Raw genomic sequence first — 22,272 nt, forward strand, 5'->3', positions numbered from 1 at the left:
ATTGAAATTTGAAGTGCTTGGCTAGAGGTTTCTACTATAAATAACAAGATGTTCAACACAAAGTTTGATGAAAAAATCCAGGGAACTATGAAGAACCTACTGAACTGAAATAGCCTACCTAATTTTTGCGAATCGAAATTTTGCAAAGATTATTATCACTTCATAATAAATCAACACGTGTTAATAAGAACATTCGTCTTTTCAAGTAAAAATATATTACAATGAATGTTTCTTCTTTATTTTCTTCTTTTTCTTTTTCAGTTTTTCAGTTTCGTCAGTTACAATCTAAACATGTATTAATGCGATTAATGTTATTGATTTTAAATTCGTACATATTACTGCAAAGTACATTCGAGCGGGACCTCTACTTCAAATCAGGATGGTGAAAAGGGATTTCATGTGTAATTTAAGAATCGGGTACTTTATACCTTCCTGATTTAAGCATATAATTTGTTAGGAACAAAAAGAAATATATCCATATTTTTGTCCAACCCGCTAAAATTTATTATTTTTCCTTGTTATTTGTGTCAAATTTTGAACTTGCGCAAAACACGTTCATATTGCTGTTGCGCAAAAATTAATACGCGCGATGCGCGAAAATTAATATGCGCGAAAAACGCACATTGCGGCCATTGGTGAACAAAAAGACAAAATACGCGCGATAATTTGTACGAATAAGGTAAGTCTATAAATCTATAGGTGGTTTAGTTTCGTGATTAGATAATTTTAATAAATTTCACGAGGATTTATTTTCGCGAATGGCCAAACATTATTACATAGTTTGCATGATTGATGTTTTCAGTACAAGTTTACGATTATTCATCAAATTGTTTTGGAGACTTTTTTCCTTCATTAACATCACAGTTAAGTCCCAATTAGATTCATCAGAGAAAGTAAAGGGTGACAATTAAATTTCGTGTCGCGAAAAGACCAAAAATTCGCGAAATCGCGAAATTTAATTCTCACGAGAATTTCATTTAATAGCTCAGTTGTATAGCTAAGAATTCAATCTGACTATATTCACATCTTTTTCATAAAAGACAATGTATTCCCTTTTACCAACTTGTTCAATCAAACTTTCCTACTTATATAACCAACAATTTTAGGCAAAGGTCTAACATAGTCTTATTTTGCTGCACACATAATATTAGTAATAATTGTCGTTCAAGAAATCACAAACAAAGCTACGTACGGTGGACTTTCGTTTGCTTCTTTTTTCTTCCGTGCTGAAAAGAATAAATGTGACGCTATCAACTTTCTACTATTTATTGTCGCAAATTGCTATGAAATTAAATTTCGCGAATGAAAAAGGCCCGCGAAATTAAATTTCGCGAATGAAAAAGGCCCGCGAATTGCTTTTAATTCGCAGGCGACGAGGAAAAAATGTCATGTATTATGTAGAGAAAATTTAAAAGGTAATCATAAGGCATACACCTTTAAATCTGGCAGTGTTTTGCAAAACCGCTAAGTCTTTCGGCAAAATCCTTCAGAATTGAGATAAACCCTGCGTACATTGCTCTCACTGGAATTGAAGTTTCCAGGATTAAGGGAAAATGAAAATATCTTTGAACATTACCGAAGCAAAAAGGAGTTGTGCTTTGTTCTAAAAAAACAACTCTCCTACCTTTGTATACTAACATTACTCAAACTCTTAGTTTTTCCCAACGTGGTGCTCCATTCTTCGTTGGATCCTGTGATTTCATACCTAAACAAAAATTGAACAAAATATTCCTTTGCTATCCCGAGAATTTGTTACCGTGAGGAAAAGACAACATTGCGGAAGAAAAGATTGCAGAATTTAAGATTCTTTTCATCCGGAATTTTCTGACACAATATCAGATTAGCAATCTTTAATTCTGCAATCCTTTTATGCGCAGTTTTATTTTTTGCCATAAGGTAAATTTTGTTTAAAGAATCAACAAAAAGTAACGGATTAAAAATAATTAAACAGAACTTCGACCGTACGCACCGAAGGCATCGCTACCATTTTGAATAAAATACGGGTAAAAAATATAGGGACTGGTCGTCCTTTATATATCGCATTTTGATGCCTGTAGCACGGCTATAAAATGGCACACAATATTATTATTGGTATAGACTTTTTACGCTCAAAAGCAACGAAGGAAGAATTTATGTCACAATAAAACAAGCGTTCTAATAACGTGACGAATACATTGTCAAAGCCATTTCTAAGCTTCTAAAATACAAACGTGTTTACACTTACTGTGATAAATCTATATTTTTTAGCTTTTCCATTTCTTTCTTTTTCTTTCCTTGAAAATCTTTTTCTACTTCAGCCTATACATCAAAAGTAGAAACACAACAAAATACAAGTGAAGATAACACATTGTTACGTAAGTCGCATGCAAGGTGTCTGCCAAATTGTTACGTAATTTAGATGTGTAAAAGATTTCTCACACACAATAATGCGAGAGAAAACGATCGAGTGCTTGGATTGAAATAAAATTTGGAACACTGAACAGGAAATTATAATGTACCCGATGTTGGCATAATATTAAAAAGAACATTTGTTATAGTATAATTTTTAATTATTAACAAATTATTTTTTAAAATAAATTAAATCTTTTCCCTGCGAAAAGCAAGTAGGTTTCATATAAAAGATTTTTAAAAATGTTCTAGGTATCTTTGGTTTCCGACATAAAAACTTTAAAAGTTGAGCTGATTATGCGAAATTATGACATCATAAGCCAGATGGTGAGAAACAATTGCTGGTATAAATAATAACCAGGATATCTAAAATACTATTATTCATGTAAATATGCTGAAAATACCGAACTGGATAGGTAAAACATTTCCATCACCTATGTGATCACCTTGATAAACCCTTAAAACAACGTGTCATTTATATCAAATAATTGACGTCACGCATTAATTATCATAATTATAAAATTTTTTTTAAAAAAATTAAAAGATTCGTACACAATTTTTCAAGCTCTTTAATATGAACCAACTTGTTTTTCTTCGTGGGAGGTAAGCTGTAAGGTTTACAAGATTTTTGACGTTGTTTTTCAAAGTGTTATACAATAATTTATGCGATATTTTAAAGTTTCGAAGTACACAAATACCAGCAAATTACACAATTAGGTAATAAAAATATTTCTAAAAATGGCAGTGCCAACTAAGAAACATAACATAACATTAATGGACATATATATTCATATATCATGGTTTTGAAGGTTGTTTCTTTACAGAATGACAGATACTCAAGGTTTTCAAGGTCCAGCAGACACCACGGCATAATAAAAACCGTTACGCTACTGTTTAATTAGAAAAAGAAATCGTAGAAAAAAAAAATCGCGATTTTTTTATACCCGACTTTGAGAAGAAGCTGTTTTAATAGCAAAGTACATTTTTAGTCTACGTAGCATCACAGTGCTAAGAAGTTTCAATATTTTCTATTTTATGTTTTTTTGAAATTGTATTTAGAAGGTTATACAACGTACATATAGTTATAGATAAATTTTGTGCTTCATCTCTTTAATGTGGCGACTTTTTTTTGATAAACAAAATTTCAGGAAATTTATAAAAGTTTTCTGGCTATCCAGTTAGATAAACTTTGCGAGTTTAGGATTCTCGTACCTAAAAGTTTAAAAAACGATTACAAGAAAGTAACGTACTAGTTCTTGTTTGAGTGACTGTCGAGTTGGTTCCATGTGGACAACTGATCGTTCCGGTAAAATGGATTTTTCAATCTCTGCTTCAACAAGACCATTTAAGAACTAAAATATAACTTAAAACGACTCAACTATGATAACAGAAATTGTTTCCACATAAACACAAAATATTTTAAAGCTGTAAAGTAACCAATCTTAATATGATATATCTAGCTGATGAACAGATTGACAACTGGAAGCCTACCTGTGTTGACTTGCGTAAGATCTTGTTGAACAATCCAAGTATTTGACTGCTTGGTAAATCCAATTCTTTCTGAAAAGAAATTGACATAAGTTAAACTGACATATACGTACATTCAATATACTGCAAGAAACGAAAGCTTATAGTCAGTGCAAAAAAATCACTTCTTCCTATTAAAAATTAATTTGCATTTTTTTCCAATTTTGTTGTATTAAACAAAACTACATATCAAGTGGTAGCGCTCCTCTTATTTTTATCCAGCATTCATTTGTCCATGTCTGAAGTGTGTAAGACATTCTCACTGCCTTACACCTAGACAAAATTAGCAAATGCTGCACTATTTATATTTGTATGTTGCTGCATAGACTTGACATCAACAAACTGTAGATGACTACTAGAAACCTTTTGGTAATAACTTACCTGTAAATCATCTACTGATTTTCTTTGTAAACCAATTCCAAGAAGAATTGCCTAACATCGAGAAAATAAAAATTGACAAATTGTTGAAGGGGAAATACATAGCAAGAAAACACAGATGTCCCATAATCTAATATATATTTCACTTTTTTACCTACTTATCTTTTCAGTACAATTATTTCAACTGGGCAGTGATAAAGATGCAGGAAGAAAATCTTTTAGAAATGAGAATCGTTCATGGAAAGCAAAGATGTTAGTTAAAACTGAAGAAGTTGCGATTTTCAAATAAAACAAGAAGAAGAAACAATGCAAACTGTTGACTAGATAAAACATTCAAATGCTTAAATGCAAAAAATGCTGCAGGACTCCTTTATAGAAAGTTACATACCGTTTGCACAGCGGATAAGGAAATGTCCAATTTTTTGAGGAAATATTGCCTTGCAACTACATAAAATAATAAACATAATAGCATAAAGTTTATCTGCACGCTTGCAGTATAGATTTTTTAGTTACATACTAATGGATTACTAATTGAAGTATAACAGACATTTTACAAATATATTATTTTCAATATAGCAAAGGGTAAATCTGCTTTAAAGTTCCCAAAAGTTACAACAGACTAGTTGCAAGCCCTATGGAAAAGATAAGGTATATTTGATATTAAAATTTTGATGACAGCAGCAATTACTGGGCATATACATAAAGAAATTCTACTAAGAAACTTGCTGATCAAACTTATGTATAGGGTCATGCATTCAGTTTGGCGAATTTCACTAAATTTAGTCCAGGCGTCCCCTGGTTACTCACGGAGGAGAAAACGTAAACTTTTAAGTAAAAATATATAACATTAAAATATCAGAAGTTGATGTTATCTTTTCGAACAATGTGCAAAAATTAGTTCTTAAGGTGCTAACGATAAAAAATAGAGTACCTTCTGGAAGCAAATCCATGATAAGATGATAATCAACCATGTTTTTCGAATACAAGTCCAGTCGTTTCAAATCGTAATTTGTGAACAGAAAATTCAACTCTTCTTTTGTGAGTGCTACATTGAGAAACAATAAAAAAAATTAAAAAACTCTAATGACTTCGCTTTGGTAGAATTTATTTTCTGTTAGGACTAGTTTTGTGCGTTTCTTACATAGCATATTACAAATGGAGAATAAGCTCCAAGCAACACTATATAATAAAATTTTACAAAAGTAACTTCAATTTATATCGATATATCAAAATACTACTTTTCTTGATAAAATTCAAGCAGAATAACCTTACAAAGAACAGAATCCAGATTTTTCAATTTTGTTTGCAGCATACTCAATCCAAGAGAAGATGAAAATTTTTTGAACTGATAAGATAACAATGAGATAAATCTTTTGCGAAAATCTAAAAAAAAAAAGATTGTAAAGCAAACATCAAAGAGTTGAAATAACAAAAATTTAAAACATATAACAGAATGAAAGAAGCAAAACGAACTTCCAATACGGAAAGAATGAATTCACTATTCTAAAAAGATCATTTAAGCATGGTGTTTTATTTCAGTAGTGATATATTAAGGTATACCTAGCCAATATTCTTTTAACCATCCATCTGTAACATCACTATTCAAAATTCGTAGCATGATACACGAATGTTCGCCAGTTAATTCATTCTAGAAAATTTAAAAGATTCGAAAAGATGGATTAGAAAACAAAACACAGTCAGCAGTTCAAGATTTAAACAAATATTAAATTGTTAAATAAAAATGTTTAATATAAATAGTATAAAATTACAGACTAAACAGGGAATTATCAACAGTATTGTTACCTATTAGAAAACGTTCTATAATGTAGCATAGACTAATCACAGTAAAATAATACATTCCTTTGGCTGTGGCAGAAAGTGGATATGTTTATTGGTCTTTTGAACTAGCCGCACAAGCTTTGTCGATTTTCTTGACATTACGTCACAACATCAATGTGTTAAACTGACGTCAAGAAATTATAAGATAATTAAACTCGGTGCAATGTGCTGTATATTTCAAAAGCCAAATATGTTAGAAATAGATGGAAAATACCGACATTATCTCCTGTATGTGTAACTAAGGACCACAATTAAGCAATCACCCTAAGGTCATGGACAACCCACCTTTCCGGAGGCAACAATTTTGGATGACGTAATCAAAACCTTCAAACTGAAATATTGCGATAATCGCCCATTGAAAAAACATGAGCTCCATAAAATAAATGGGTAAATAATTTGTCATTTTTTAGTTAAATGGGATGACCGTCATTAATGACGTCATCAAGATATATCTTCATAACAGTTCGCCTCCCTGATGAAGTACATTTTCCCACGAGCTATATAGCTAGACTGAAACAACGATAAGCTAACTACAGGCAATTGAGACTTGGTTTTCACATAACAGAATAAAACGGAACAGCGTCAATAGCCATTAAAAATAACTGACGTCTGGATCAAAGGCCCTGGCATTGCCAAGTATCCAAAGCTAGGTCAACTCAGTCAACAAGTTAATATCTCCTTGACGGTTTGTGGAAATAAAACAGGGCTTACAACTAGTCTTATATACTCACACTTTACTATAATATCCCTATGTGTTTCTCTGACAGGCAAAAAGATGGGTCGCTTTTCCTTAAGAAATAGCCACAAGCCTTATTGTAAGATGTTATCATGCAAGTCATGCTTCATTAACTGCTGCTTCCATATGATTTAAAAAACTAGTCCATTAATAATAAAAAAAAGTGCATCATCAGCCTGTATTAAACCAAGTGGTGCATATGCGATATATATTAGGCCCGGGAAGTAAGAGTTTGTGGGTTCAAGTCCCACTTGAACCATCACCTTTGCAGCCAATGTGTAGATGTACTTATACTAACAAAAAAGAAGAGATTTTTTATATTTACGAACTTTTAGACCTTACTTAAAAAACATTTCTGATCTTACCCCTTTTACTTCTAGCTATAATTAAGTAGCTTGAAGTAATTATATTCATGAGCCATACAACTACCGGCTATCTTAAAGGTACATATTATTAAATACTGTTTTGAAATAGAATGATTTTTCTCTTTTTCAGCAGAAAATTTGAAAATGACCTATTTTTAGTAAATTTGCTTCACTTTACGTATGATGAAGGCCAACCTGAATACACCAAAACTGATAAAAAGTCAACAATCTCTCTTATATATCTTTAAAAGAAATAAAGTATGCTAACCGCTGATTGACGTAAATAAACAGGTATAAATTCTGCATGCTTCCAAAACCTGAAAATAAAAAACAATATCAAATTGAATTTTTTACTCCAAAAAAAGATTGAGAGAAGCACACACAAAGGTTACATAGAAAAAATGAACATACTTTAGTAAATTCGACGTCAAGCCATAAGAAACACCAAGATAATCTAAATTTTCTGCTGCACGTTCGCTCAACTTTAGCAACAATGGTGGTAGGTTTTTTCTTGGTTTAATAACTTCCTCCATGAGATTCTCTTTAATGTCATTATCAGTAATTTCATCAATTTTTCCATTGTGTACACTATCTTCATGCAAGTTAGGTATATTTCCACTGTAGTAATCGATGAGTTGCTGAAGAGCTCTTTTACCATATCCCATCTAAAAGAAAAATAGACAAATAAATTGCTAAACAAAAAACAGAACGAATAAGAAAACAACCGTGTTTTAAACAGCTTCTTGTACACATATATGTAACAACTTAAGCACAAATAGCCAACTTGGTTGGATTTAAAGAGTACAAAAAGTATTTTCCCCGTTTCTTTTTTTAACAGTAGTAAAACAAATTGGTGGTAGGATGAGATAATTTTATGTAATACGACATAATTAATATACACATTGAAAAGCAGGGTTGCATGGTCATATAACTGTGTGGTTGGAAATTTTAAGCAAGATTACGAAAATAATAAGCTTAAATGTTTGTTTGAAACAACATTACGATCTGGTGGTGCCACTTTTTTCTAAAAATTGAACTTAGTAATTTCAAATTAAATATTGCAAAAATATTTATAAGAAAGAAAAGAGAGAGAGAAAGCAATGTTTTAAATTTTTTCTAAAATTTATTTACATCTTAAACAAACTCTTTTGCATACCTTTTGAAAATCTGGGTGTGTTGCAATTCTAACTATCCGTCCACCAGATAAACTTCCGAATTCACTGTCGTTATATTGTTGACTGATTGTCCATGGAATCATATCCCCCGAAGCACGCTTACCACGTGACAAGCTATTCAATATAGTATCCTTTGATATCTCCCCTTCCAGACACACCTGTAAAAACAAATAAATATCTTCCATCTTTCTTTTCAAAGGCTTCTCCAAGTCATAGAAAAAAATCAGCCATATTTCAAAATATTTCTCATATCGGATTTTATTTTAAGTATAGAGTCCATACTGTCATGGAAAGAAAAGAAAGTATCAGCCAATAATTTGATAAAATTTGTATGTTTTATTTGCAACAAAAAGTTGAAAAATTAAAAACTGATCCGGTAAATTATAGTTTTTTATTTATGATTGAGAGAAGTTTTTCTGGAAATTGAAGACAATCATAACAAGATTTCTGACTGAATACTACTCCCTAGCAATTCTTTAAAATAGAAGAAAATTTAATGTTGTTATAAGGAGAACTTCACAAGTCGTCGACATCAGAATTCTAAAACTTACTTGCACCACACATAGTACTTCAGGTAATGTTGTTTGTGTTGGTTCGACAGGTCCAAGTAAACAAAACAAATGATGAGCTGGTGCATCAGACATCAACTGTAAATCATTTGGTGTATTCTGAACAGATAACAAAAAAGTAAAGCAGCTTTTCTATCATAAGTTCCTACCATGAATCCAAGTTTATTTATTACAGACAAATTGACTAATTTAAAGTACTTATCAGCCCTTGGATAATAACAAAAGAAAGACATTCTACATGAAAAGTATCATTCAGAACATTCGTGTCATACCTTATAATGTGAAGCAACGTACAGCGACATAATTCTTTGTAAAAACATTTCTGATGCTTTATGGTAAGAAAATAATGTATCACGATTTATGTAATATCTTATAAAAAGCTATTAAGGAAAAATAATTCTGTATACAGGGGGGGGGGGGAGAAGACAAAAATCTATTTTGAAGTCATAATAAAGCAAATATACCTGTATATATATGTACAAATTAAAGACAACGGTAATTTTCAATTTTGCTTTGTTTTTACTGAAAAATAAAACTGAACAAAAGATGTAACAAAATGAAGTTTAGTTTAAATATGTGTTTTTTTATTCTGAATATAAGAAAGTAAAATTTTCAAATAAGCACCCAGCTTCTCAAGGTAGTTTTCGATTAAGCGCCCCGTTTTATCAGGTGGGCACTTAATTGAGGGGAGCACTTAATAAGTGCTGGGCGCTTATTGAGCGCTTATTCGAAGGGGGCGCTTAACAAAATGCTGGGCGCCTAATCGGATCATTACGGTAATAACAAAGGAATAGTTGAAAGTGTTAGGGATTGTAAAATTGAATTTTAAGATATATGTATCGTTTAGTAACACCACTGTAATACTTCAAAACATATTTGAAAAATATCAATGAAAAGATACAGATCACACTTTTCTGGTAAAGGACAGCCAGAACTTATTCTTGGAACAACAGATGCATCTAAGCAAAGCAAATTATTCAGCCATTTTTCCACAGGGTCACCATTTGCATAACGGATAGATTCGTTTAAAGATAACTCCACTAAAATCCGACTAGATGTTTTATTTATAGATTCTGTAGAGTTTTCTTTATTTGCAGAGGGCACACTTTGAGATCGAAGTTGCTCGATTAATTTTAGTGACAATGATCGACCTGTCCCTTCGTAACTACAAGAAACGTAAACATATGTAAAACAGTGAGAAATACGTTAACTTTTACACAAGGACTTCACATGGTACAATGAATTATTACTTGTTTTAAGACTTCATGCTTTTAAAAGCATCACATTGAAGCTTATTTAGATTAAGACTACTTTTAAATACAAATAATAAGGCTTAGTTTTAAAAGCATACCCAAGATTTTAATAAAAAAAGATGTAATGGATAGGGTTTAACAAAATTGGTTTTTCTTTTACATCATGCAAACAAAATACTATGACTTTGTCAAAATTTACATATTTACATATATCATCCTAAAGTTACATATACCCATTTATCGTGGACGACATAAATACAAGGTATGGACCAAGCAGTTCTTTGACGTAAGGCAATGGAATGGCAGCGGCTTCGTCAATTGCTAATAATTCTGCTTGACCAAGTTTATGATGATCTGTGGGTGAGACATACTGAAATCATAACAAAAATTTTTAAGGTTATTTTCTACTTCAAGAAGTTATTTTTTTTTTTTTTTGCAAAAAGAAACGGACAGAGTCAAAAGAGCTTCTGAGCATGCGTACTTAAAGGTTTACACCATGTAATTGCAAAAGTAGAATTGATTTTAACTTTTTCCTTAATTTCTGTGAAAAAATGACAGGTAGAAAATTAGTTAGCCAATCAGATTATTTTATTTTGTGAGAATTGTGCAAAGTGTATTTACTATCGGTATTAAAATGTACGCAATAATATAAAATGGAAATTATTTGTTCTATTTATCCCTTTCGTTCCTTTTCACATTCACTTTTACGAATACAAAAAAAATGTTCTTATTTTTATCACTCACTAAAATAAAATCTGTGTGATAAAATAAATAGTACCTCTTGTAAAAATTATTCTCATAAAATCATAAAAAGAGATATTCTTAAAAATAGGACTTCAGGAATTAACCTTTAAAAGTCTAGGTTTTATTTTAAAGGATCGCCATCCATCAAGTTGTTGATACCTGTATTGTTTGTCTGTGTTCTCTAAAAATGTTCACTCTTACAACAGCCTTGTTAAAATCTGGATTTGTAGACTGAATGATTTCATAATCTACATGCTCCTGAAATAAAGGGGATAATTAAGTCAATTTAAGAGGTATAATAATTACCAATATCTTAAGTAAAAACCTAGTTGGTGAAATATCTATAAGGTGATTTTGTAAGTCAGTGTGTAAAATTCTGAGCTTTTAAAATTTTACTATCCATATTATAATACCTGTAAACGTCTGTCATGCAAAATGATACAGCAAGTAGCGAGACGCATGTAATGCAGACAGACGAAACTGTTGATGTTTCTTTGGGCCACTGACTAGTCTTATAAAAAAAACCACAACAAAAATTTTCCACCTACTTGATAATCAAGTGCATCAAATCCTTTAAATACAAATTCAAATAATGTTTGCAAGTTCTCTGGACTTGGAGATGTAACAAAAATGTTGGAATACCTAAAAGATAAAATTGTACTGAAATTTAGACAAAAAATTTTATTATTAGCAATAACGTGACACATATTTCAGTAAAGTAATAAGTATTCCAGCTACATTAAAATAAATACAAAATACATTGAGTCGAGTCAAGGTCTAATACAACTAGTCTACATAACAATATGCTTAATGAGCTTAATGAGCATGAATTTTTTTTGGCAAGTAATGTGGGTGAGGACGTTAAAGTAATTGTTTAATAAAAATCATATGTTGACATTGCACATTTTGTTAGGACAACTAATGGTTGTATTCTTTCACACACGCAAGCAAGACTTGTTTAGTAAGCTTTTTTTGTTTAGCATTTTTATTTAATACAATAATCATCTGTGTGATTGTATTTTTCTTCCTTTGAAATAAAGAATAATTGGAATGATTGAGATTTCATATGCTCTTTATATTAATTATTAAACTCAGCGCAGTTGTAATAAATTACCATAAATTTTTACTTATGCAGAAACTTTTCTGTGACACATACTATTTCTAGAGTATAAATTTTATTATTCTATTTTTTGAGATTTACAAAATCATTTTTAATGAGAAAACAATCTTTATAATTAACAAAATTACCCAAAGGCAACAGCAGATGCAAGTGCCAGACCAATGGCAGCAGATTTTCCACGACCACGAGCAGCAGTTAACGCTACTGTGCTTCTAAGTGTTTTCTCGGATATTACTTCAATGAATTTTAAAACCGCTTTTGCCTAGAATGTTAAATCATAAGAAACATTACTGAAAATTTAAATGGAAAATATTAAAACATCAATTTCCTTTAGGACATTTGGTATGACAAATCTGCAACAAGCATTCTTTATGGAAGGGTACCTGGTCAAGTGTTTTACATTGATTGATAATGGACCCCACTGGTTGTGTATCTTGTAGAGAATCTTTTAACTCTTTAAGTTCTATTTCTTCCTTTGTCAATAATTCTTCCTAGAAGACAATAAAATAAAAATTCCAATCTATCTATTGTGCGTTATTTTTTGTTTATACGTTAAAACTGTAAAATGATCAAACTGTAACGTAAACAAAATAAGAATTTTCTTTAGACAACCCAATTTGAGCAAAGAACTTGGTAACCATAACATAAAATTTAAAACTTCAATGTTTCTGCTAGATCCTTCTTAATACTCACTTAACAGTACCCAACATCAAGGTGTCAGACCTATCTCAACTTTATAACTGGAGGTACATTTTTTTAGTGGGAACATGGTTGAACCCAGACATGATATTTCACAATGACTCTTTGAAGTGCGTTTTAACAATTATAGGAAGTTACTTAGGTGTTGTATTTGACATAACGAATCAGGATAAAACCAGGTGCATTTTTTATTTGCCTACTTTTTATTTCATATTTATAGAGTCTAGGTAAAAAATAAGTCATTGCAGAAAAACGTTAATTAACTTCCTATAATTGTTAAAACGCACTTGAACAAAAACACAACACATTGTAAACTTTTAGTAAAAATATAGTCTAATAATTTAGTAACAAAATTTAGTATTTTTATTATCAGAAAACCACAGAAATTTTCTCCTGCAAAATATAAAAAGTCAAAATTTCTCAAAATTTAAATGAAGTGATTTTGATACCACAAAAGTTTCTTCCCATAAAGTATGCAAAGAAAATTTGAACAAAAAAAAAAGTTAAATGTTATCTACTTACTTTTGTTTTTGGTGTTAATGCAGTTACATTAAGTGATTGGGAAGATATGGGAAGTACGCGAAGTTGGTCGTCAATTACTAAACATGTCTGACATGATGATAGTGATAAAATAAACCTAAAACAAGGTACAGTCGAATAATAGTTATGTACAACTATTTGATAACCTGTGGCCACATCCACAGGTTTGCCCTTTCTTTATTTACAGCATTTCGTGTATCCTGCTACGGGTTTCACCGTTTTGCGTGACAGACTGACAGACATATCAGGGTATTAAAATATAAAAAAGTTTTGTATATTCATTTAATAGTCAACCCAAAGAGATAAATAACAAATATTAGGTAGATGTTTAATAACCAAGCTTTGCTTACCACACTGGCCCGTACTAAAAAATAAATTCAGTGTTTGAGTAAACTTAGTGCTTGAGTAAACCTAATGCTTGAGTACATTTGACACCAAATATATATACATTATTTATAACAATGCAGAGACCTTGCAGTAACACAAATATAATAAACCAACATATTTTATTACGTTAATTTTTTTAGGTCATATTTTAGCAACCAACAACGAAAAATAAACTCGTTATGACCGATTCGATATATGACCAACCAATGTTCTGTCTCTTTAATCCTGTAGCCAGTCAATTATTCCATGTCAAGAGTTACCAAAGAGAACACAATGTTATTTTAAAGCATTTCAATGTCTCTTTAGGCATATATTTGTAAAGATATTTTGATTGCTATGCTAATCAACCCTACTTTGGTGGTTTGCAGCACCCAAGTCCACCAGCTACTTTGGCTTGTTTGCTTTGTTTTTACTTGCAATCGATTTTTTTATATTATTTTAACAACAGACAAGTAATTCACTGAGATTCAGACATAAACTATTTCGACGAAAATTTGTACTTGTGTAATGAAGTCTGTTGATTTTTGAGACCAATTTAATTTTAGCCCTAATTTTACCATAGACTTGACTGCAATTTACAGTGACCTTTTGACATTTTGATTCAAAATGTGTAAATATGTTTACATTTGTACTTGTATTTTATGCTAATAAATGTTGAGACATTCATGAAAATTTTTTCAGTATTCATGATTTTATTAAAAGCATACCTTTCATTAAACCGTGCAACAACTTCTTGATGTGCCTCTGTTCGATATCTTGTGTGAACATCCTATAAGTATAAGTTTAGATTGATATATTAGAAAAATCATATTGATACATGTTAGTATTTCACTCATTACATTTTATATTTTTGTTAATTTGAGAAAGAAGAAGTTGTAGTGATGTCATTATTTTCAGATGACTTTATCACAACCCCAAAAATTGAACTTTACAGAGCTAAGTTTATTTTTTGTATTCAATTCATATTTAAAAAAAAAGAATCTTTTCCAAGTCTTTTAACGCAAAACAAATCATAATATAAGAGCTTTCTGGGATGACTGTGAGACTCAATTGTTAGTGCTTATAGTGAGGTCACCAAGAACATTAAAGTAAAAAAAAAAATTAAGTTGCGAATAAACAAATTTGACTTTCGTTCTTACTAGGAAGCTTAAAAATGAATTTACAAATGGAAAAGAAAAACATCATGCTATTCCCATCAACTTATAAACTGGTCCTCACCATGCTCATTGTATATAACTTTTTCAATGATGTCATACTTTGCAGGAGTACACAAACAATGCCACCTCCCTCTACTGTTTCAATTGTTCGGGCCAACAAATTTGGAGTTAATGCTTCAAAGTCCTACGTCAATAACAAAAAAATACAAGGTGATAAATATGTTTAAAAAATTCCATAGAATCATCAACAGCATGGCAAAAAGATTGCATATTTGAACTAAAAAGAAACAAAGTTGGGTTTAACTTTCTAATAATTTACTTACTTTATCAATGATTTTATCAAACAAAGTATAACAATTAGGGCCTTAGTGTCAGAATTAGTAATATAAGGTCAGTTTGCAGAAATTTCTGACTGTGGAGAAGAAATTCTCTTTGCAGCTTTGGTCTGAGAGCACTGTAGACAACTTGCCATTGATCCCTTGTTAATGGTTATTTTGTTGCAATAACCATTTTAGAAATAGGTGATACAACCGAACGGTGAAAAAGTACAATACACAGATTTCACATTTTTTTTGTAGAATGATTCCTAAAGAAGTCGTTTTAATTCGCATATTGCAAATTGCAACCTGCTTATTTCGAACCCCAGGGTTAACGATAAGATTTAAACATTCTTTGGTAATTTCATGCTGGCAGCAAGTTACCTCACAAAAACTTTTTTGTATACTCTAACCTAAACAACTGGAACTAGGTGTTACCTGCAAAATTACCATTCCATATGTACTTCCAAGTATTTTGTGAGTTTCACCATAATAACAATATCTAATCGTTGTCGCTGCAATGAACAGTTCAAAAGGATCGTCCTTTTTTACATCCAATGAACCACTTTTTACTTTCTTTTGAAGTTGTTTCATACGCTTCTTTCTGTGACTAAATAAATAAATAAATAAATAAAATATTTATATTTATATTATTGGAATGCTTCGGCCAAAGAAAATTGATTATCTGTTTCATGTGATAGCTTTTGAAGCACAATTTGCGGTGCATTTTATTCTTCTTAAAAAAAACTCACTTGCATTTATAAACTAAAAAAATAAAGACCACAGTTTTAAACCGTTTTTTTTAAATGAGAGTAGACACTGTACTTTAAAAAATACTTACCATAAACAATAAAACAATGAAATAATACTTTGGAAAATCTTGATTGGTTTTGGATATATAGGTCCTGAAAACTTAGCTCATTATGTGGAATTATGACATCATCATCGATTAGATGCTGAGAAACAGTTGCTAGCATAAATGATTATTAGTATAACAAACATGCATTAATTAGCATAATTATGAAAAATTCTAATTAAAAATCTCAAAAAAAAAGAAATAAAAAGATTTGCTCAAGGTAGGCTTTACTACATAACGGTATGGACACCTAAACTAAATTAACCTTGAGTCAACAAAATCATAATGCTCTTGATTCTCTTCTGCTTTCCTTTACGATACTTGCAACACCTTTGATACTCCTGGCATTGGTTTATTTATCATTGGTTATATGTCTTGTATAAGTGTCCACTGATATTTAATTACTTCAGCTTTACAGTTTGAATTGGTTTAGTTGAAGATCAACAGGGTTCTAGTCCAGTGATAGAATCAATTTACCATAGTACTAATTCGCATTCGCATTAATATTTGCATATTTCTCTCAGAGTGTTTGGTTAGTACAGAACAGGTGTAGAAAGAACATAGGTTAGTGCACTATGAGCAGTTTTGTCAACAAAGAAGAGACTAGATGTGTCTCAAATTATGGTGTCCAGGTGTGTGGTTTTTAAGCATTTAATTAGTCTGTCTACAAAAAATAAGCATCTTCACATCCTGAGAATAAGGACATCCAAGTCTGTATCAGGTCTGTGAAGATTTGTGCGTTAGGCAGAAGAAAAACAGGAGGTATCACAACATTGGTCACAGGAGTACCATAGTGATAGATGTTTTTTTCTGGGGTACATTAGATACGAATTATAGGAGCTAGTGTTAAAGATGTATTGAAAAAAGCAAAACTGTATTGGGAGTGTGTCTGTTTCCCTTCCTCTTCCTCTTCAGCATATCACACTCTCCCAATTAAACTTAATCATTCTACTTATTTTACTATGTAATTGATTGCATTCAACTTATGTACACATACTAACAATTTATTGGTAATCAAATATTTAACACATTTAGGCAAGCTTTTTATAATGACGTTCTTGATCACTGGAATCACAAGGTGTTAAATTTAAAAACCCTTTCCTTGCAAACCAATAAAAGGAAATCCTCTTTTAAAAAAAAATGATACTGTCAAATATTTACCTGCTAAAGCCCAACTCTTTTTTATAACACCACAATACAGATGGGCGTGCTCTTACTTGTGCTTTTGACAGCATGTGATGAAGAATTACAACCTAAAAAATATAATTACATTTAGTGACATCAAACTTTTTACGGAAGTTAACACCAGATGCATCGAAAAATTTTTAAAATTGTGTCTATACTTAGAAAGTATATTTTAGACCCCTTCTAACATGAGCAAATGTATTGGTTTGAAAAGTTTAAGATGCAAGATAAATTTTTAAATCGTAGCTGACAGACATAAACATTTGTACCAAAATAATCTAGAACTACCTTTGAGACCTTTCAAGAAACAATGACAGGGCATATCCCTCATTTTTTTCACAGTTACAAAAATGCATTTCCTACACTGAAAATCTCCATGTTCTGTTTCTAATAGAAAAAAAATTAAACCAGGGTAAGGATTCTTTTTTTTTCTTTGTAAAATTGCTAGGTTAAAAAATATTTACAAAATTTTTTTAAAACTGATAAGATGAAGTTTAGTTCCCTTATCTATTCTACAAAATTTCAATTTTTAAAACGTCAAAGTTTGAACATCTTATACTTTGAACATCTCTTATACTAACAGGCTAAGTTTCCAGAGGAGCTTTTATTTTCTTCCTAAGGAATGTACAAATCAGCTATATATCAAAACATTAGATCATTACAAGAAATTCCAATATATCTTCAACTGTTCGTCACATGGTCCTGTACATTTTCTTGATCAATATTTCAAGCTCAACACAATACAGGCAAGTTTATTGTTCATGGCTTAGTATTTATATGTCGGATCTTTTTTTATTGTTCCTCTCCCTAAGTGGAATTTCCACAGGCTTATCAACTTTTGTTTATAATCTTTCGCAATACTTTACTCTGGTTTTGGAATGTTCAGAACGCCTGCTTAAAACTTTGCAAGGCAACTAAAACAAATGACAAGTAGGAGTTGAAATCATTATATCACATATACCCTACTTATTTTCTAATTCGCTGTGCTCAATCCAAAATAACCTTATTTATTTTCTTATTTCTGCGACAGGGAGGACTCAAAGAACTTCATCATACATACGAAAATAAATTCAAATAAAACACAAGGCCACATATCACATTCATACATATACATTTTCTTTTTGTACATATACAGTCAGTAAATAAAGCTCTTACCTGATCTTTAGACTTGTCACCAACAACGAAAAACAAGCTACGATGTTTTTGTTGAACACCATTTTCAATAACAACACGAATTCTGTTGTCAATCTTTTTAAGCACCATTTTTAAATGTTTCTACTACAATGATATACATTATACAATTCACTAATGTGTGTTTTAATTATCAACTGAATTTTCAAGACCAAGAGATATCCACTCAGATATAAGGTTTGGAATCGATTGGCCTACAGAATATTTAGGGACAAATCTAGAGGATAATTTTTTATTTATTTCCTTATTTAAAGTAAAAAACTAATTTAAATCGAATAAAAAACAAAACAAACAAAAAAATAAATAAAAAAAATAAAAAAATAAAAAAAAAATAAAAAAAATCGCATAATAATGCTCAACAAAATCTTAGCACTGGGTTACATACTTTGCATGAGCAATCAGTACCCTTCCAAGACCGTATGGAATGACGTAAACTGTAAAGCGAAGGAGAGTTTTTTATGGAAGATGGGACAGATAACCATAAAATTCCTGTATGATTAGCAAGACTATTTAAACCATACGATAGTGTGCGGTAAGTCGAGCACAGATTAAGATTACGTAAGTTATAATTATTTTCCCTAATTCAAAAAATTTCAAACATATAACAAGGCGATATTCCGTTTAAAAATTTATATAATTCTTTCATAAGACTTCTTAAATTAATAACGTGGATGGAACTACTATTTGATAAACTAAGAAGACCCTCAAAACTAGATATGCTATCATTATTAATTATGCGTAGACAACGTTCATGTATACGATTGATACAATTATTAGCTACGCATCCACAAAACATCCATACCAAAGGACAATAGGAGAACTGAGAATAAAGGTATTAAAAAGAAGTTTCCTCTCTCTTGGAGAAATATACGAAGAAATTCTCTGAAGAACGTTAAGCTTCCTACTGGATTTACAACAAATGTTTCTAATGTGTGCGGCAAATTTTAGTTTTGTATCAATCGTAATACGGAGCAATGTAATTGTCGAACTCCACTTAATAGTCTGACCTTCAAAAGAAATAAAATTGTCGATACTTCCCATCGTAATATATTGATATTTATTTAAATTTACGAAAATAAAGATAAATCTGTGAGTAAAATTGGTTTAACTTTATCTAGGGTATTGCCGCAAGCATATAAAGTATTACCGTCAGCAAAATTACAAATTTGTAAAAGTGAGACGAAGCAAAATAAATCATTGATAGAGATATTAAAAAAATGGAACACCTAATATAGATCCTTGAGGAACTCCAACAAGAAGAGGACGCCAAGTACTAACAACAGAGTTTATTCTGGTTCGTTGAAAACGGTTGCTAAGATAAGAATAAATGAAATGCAAAGCACTTTTAGCAAAACCATAGGCATGAAGCTTCGCAATAAGTAGGCTATGATTAATCGTATCAAAGTCCAATTACCAAAAGCTGGGTTCAGCCACCTGTTTCGGAACAGACAGGTTGTTGACGTCATCAAAAAAACTTTACACCCTTATACCTCTTCAAATGTATACTTTCAAAGCACATAATTCTATAAGAAGAAAATACTTAAGAAGAAAATTCCGAACTATATTGATAAAAAATAAACTCATTATTGGTGAATCACCTTTCTAATACATAGTCCTATACATTATTTTAAAGTTTTTGAAGTTCTACGAGATAGAGGCAATAGGTACCAAAAATTAAGTTACTCCCAACCCCTTTCCTGTAAACTTCACAAAGACACCTAACTACAAGATCACAATTGGCTTCAATGCTACTATTCATAACTCTAGATTTTGCTGCATTTACTCCTAACCCTTTCTCTTCTAGTCTTTTCTTCCATTTCCAAACTTTTCAACTAATTTCGCTATGAGAACCAAATCAAACACTAAAAAACGGACTAAGTACAGAACCCTGATTTACACCAACATATACACAGGGAATTCCATTAGACGCGTGCGATCGCTCGCGCACACGCCCGCACACGCGCAACAGCTATTCATGTGTGAGATTCATCGCACACGCTAGTTATGATCTTTACTCGCGTAAAATAAAAAAAATTAACGAACGAATTTTAAAAGTTGATTTTCTACAGCGTAGTTAATGTCGCCACTTAAGGCTATGCTTTAAGCATTTAACTATTAAAAACTGTATTCCAAAAATCATTTATTATGAATCGCCAGCTTCAACTGTATCAATAAAAACAGTTTATAACCACTTGTGGTTAAATTAATTTTTTTTTAAAAAGTTAATTAAATGCCGTGTTATTGGATTTATTCAGTTAGATAGATGCTAAAATTTAGTTAAATGTGTGTTTTAGATGATCAAAGTTTTGTACATCTTAGCTAACTAGCTGTAAAACGCCTAGCTAATTAGACTGTATCATACATCCTAATTAGGCTGACATCTTAATTAAGCTGTACAGCTTAATTAAGAGGATTTCCCTGACTGACTAACTTCCATAATTAAGCCCGTAAATTTAATAAATGTACTTTGATAAATTTAAGTTAGAATATAAATAGCTAACATAGCTTTAGCTAGCTTCTTTGTTGTTTAGAGCTAAGCTAGCTTAGGGCTAGGCTAGCACTTGTGGAGGAATACTTTAAAATTTGTAGTCTTTAGGTAAGGATGGTAAAGCTACAGAATTTATAAAAATGTCGTTATCCCCTATATACACACCACAACTAATTACTGTAACAATAACTGCAGCAGAAAACAGAAGACAGACAGCCATTTTATACAACCCACGAGTTTTCCATGTTTTAAAGTAAAATTTCGAGTTATTTTACACGACACCGTTCGCACACAAACACAAATCCCCCCTTGTTCCCAGGGATTTTTTTTTAGCGTGCGCGCCTTGTACCCACAAATAATCTTAAATAATATGTCGTTATAAAATTTCTTACATACCATTAAGCAGAATCTTATTAAATTAACTATATCATAAATTAAAGTTATATATGTATATATATGTTTTTTTTACATATTGTTCGTAATTTTTTCAGACGCATCATATCCGAGTGACATCGATTTTAGTTGATGACAACGATCTAGAACCTCGCATACACATTATTATGCATTTACATAGACCAAACGATAGTTTTCGTTTATCCAGTTGCTTGCTATTGACATCCGAACATTTCTTTTCTCCGAAATCATTTCACCAAGTCGTTCGATAAAATGGCTGACATTCTCTTGCTTTTCCTTCGTGCGCATTGAAAACCAATGATGTGAAACTTCCTTGTTCGTGCTGCAATTCACGGTTGTTATATGCCCGTTTTTTCTCCTTTTCGTTCATCTCTAATGCTTTCTTAAGGTGGTTCCCCTAGAAAAAAACTATATCGCAGAGGATTGTCTTTTCTGAAGATACTTGATGAGGATATCATAGTATGCGACAGTACGACAAAATTAAGTCAAAAATTTCATTGGTTGGTTGGTTTCTGAAGATACTTGATGAGGATATCATAGTATGCGACAGTACGATAAAATTAAGTCAAAAATTTCATTGGTTGGTTGCCATGGTTACCCGTTGACATTTTGACATATGACATTTTGCTGATCGAGGCCTAACCAAATAACTGAATAATATGCTTTGTTTCAAGCACCTTTTTGACCGCGTATGTTTTTCAAGGGTCGCGTTTATGGATTGAGTGAAGCGCATTTTCGCAAGGCTGACTTGTCTTCCAGAGAACTGATGCGGTATTTTTTGGACGAAAGAAAAGCTAAAACAGGGCGAAACAGGCAATATCTCGACACAATAACTGAAAGACAAAACTTCCATTTAAAAATCTGTTTCATTTAAACACTAGGTGGTACTAATGCCTGCATCCACAGAAGAAATGGTAAAGCGTGTGTGCTTCGATTTTGACACG

At 31.3% G+C, this 22,272-nt stretch overlaps 1 protein-coding gene across 1 annotated transcript; it reads right to left on the reverse strand.

Annotated features, from left to right (window-relative positions):
• Positions 1-178: 178 nt before the first annotated feature.
• On the reverse strand, positions 179-20,243 carry LOC130629479 (RNA cytidine acetyltransferase-like). Its single transcript, XM_057442695.1, has 28 exons — positions 18,391-20,243; positions 17,212-17,303; positions 15,633-15,804; positions 14,939-15,061; positions 14,428-14,489; positions 13,316-13,430; positions 12,478-12,585; positions 12,223-12,356; positions 11,523-11,616; positions 11,134-11,232; positions 10,464-10,600; positions 9,879-10,142; positions 9,250-9,346; positions 8,960-9,076; positions 8,390-8,566; positions 7,645-7,898; positions 7,502-7,550; positions 5,854-5,941; positions 5,566-5,676; positions 5,225-5,338; positions 4,682-4,737; positions 4,297-4,347; positions 3,880-3,948; positions 3,639-3,740; positions 2,225-2,298; positions 1,625-1,705; positions 1,193-1,226; positions 179-285 (listed from the first exon to the last, which is right to left on the reverse strand). Exons 1-28 carry the CDS (start codon positions 18,496-18,498, stop codon positions 217-219), a joined length of 3,051 nt encoding a protein of 1,016 aa, XP_057298678.1. The 5' UTR covers positions 18,499-20,243; the 3' UTR covers positions 179-216.
• Positions 20,244-22,272: the final 2,029 nt, after the last annotated feature.

The sequence above is a fragment of the Hydractinia symbiolongicarpus genome, chromosome 2 (assembly GCF_029227915.1).
Source record: "Hydractinia symbiolongicarpus strain clone_291-10 chromosome 2, HSymV2.1, whole genome shotgun sequence".
Lineage (NCBI taxonomy): Eukaryota > Metazoa > Cnidaria > Hydrozoa > Anthoathecata > Hydractiniidae > Hydractinia > Hydractinia symbiolongicarpus.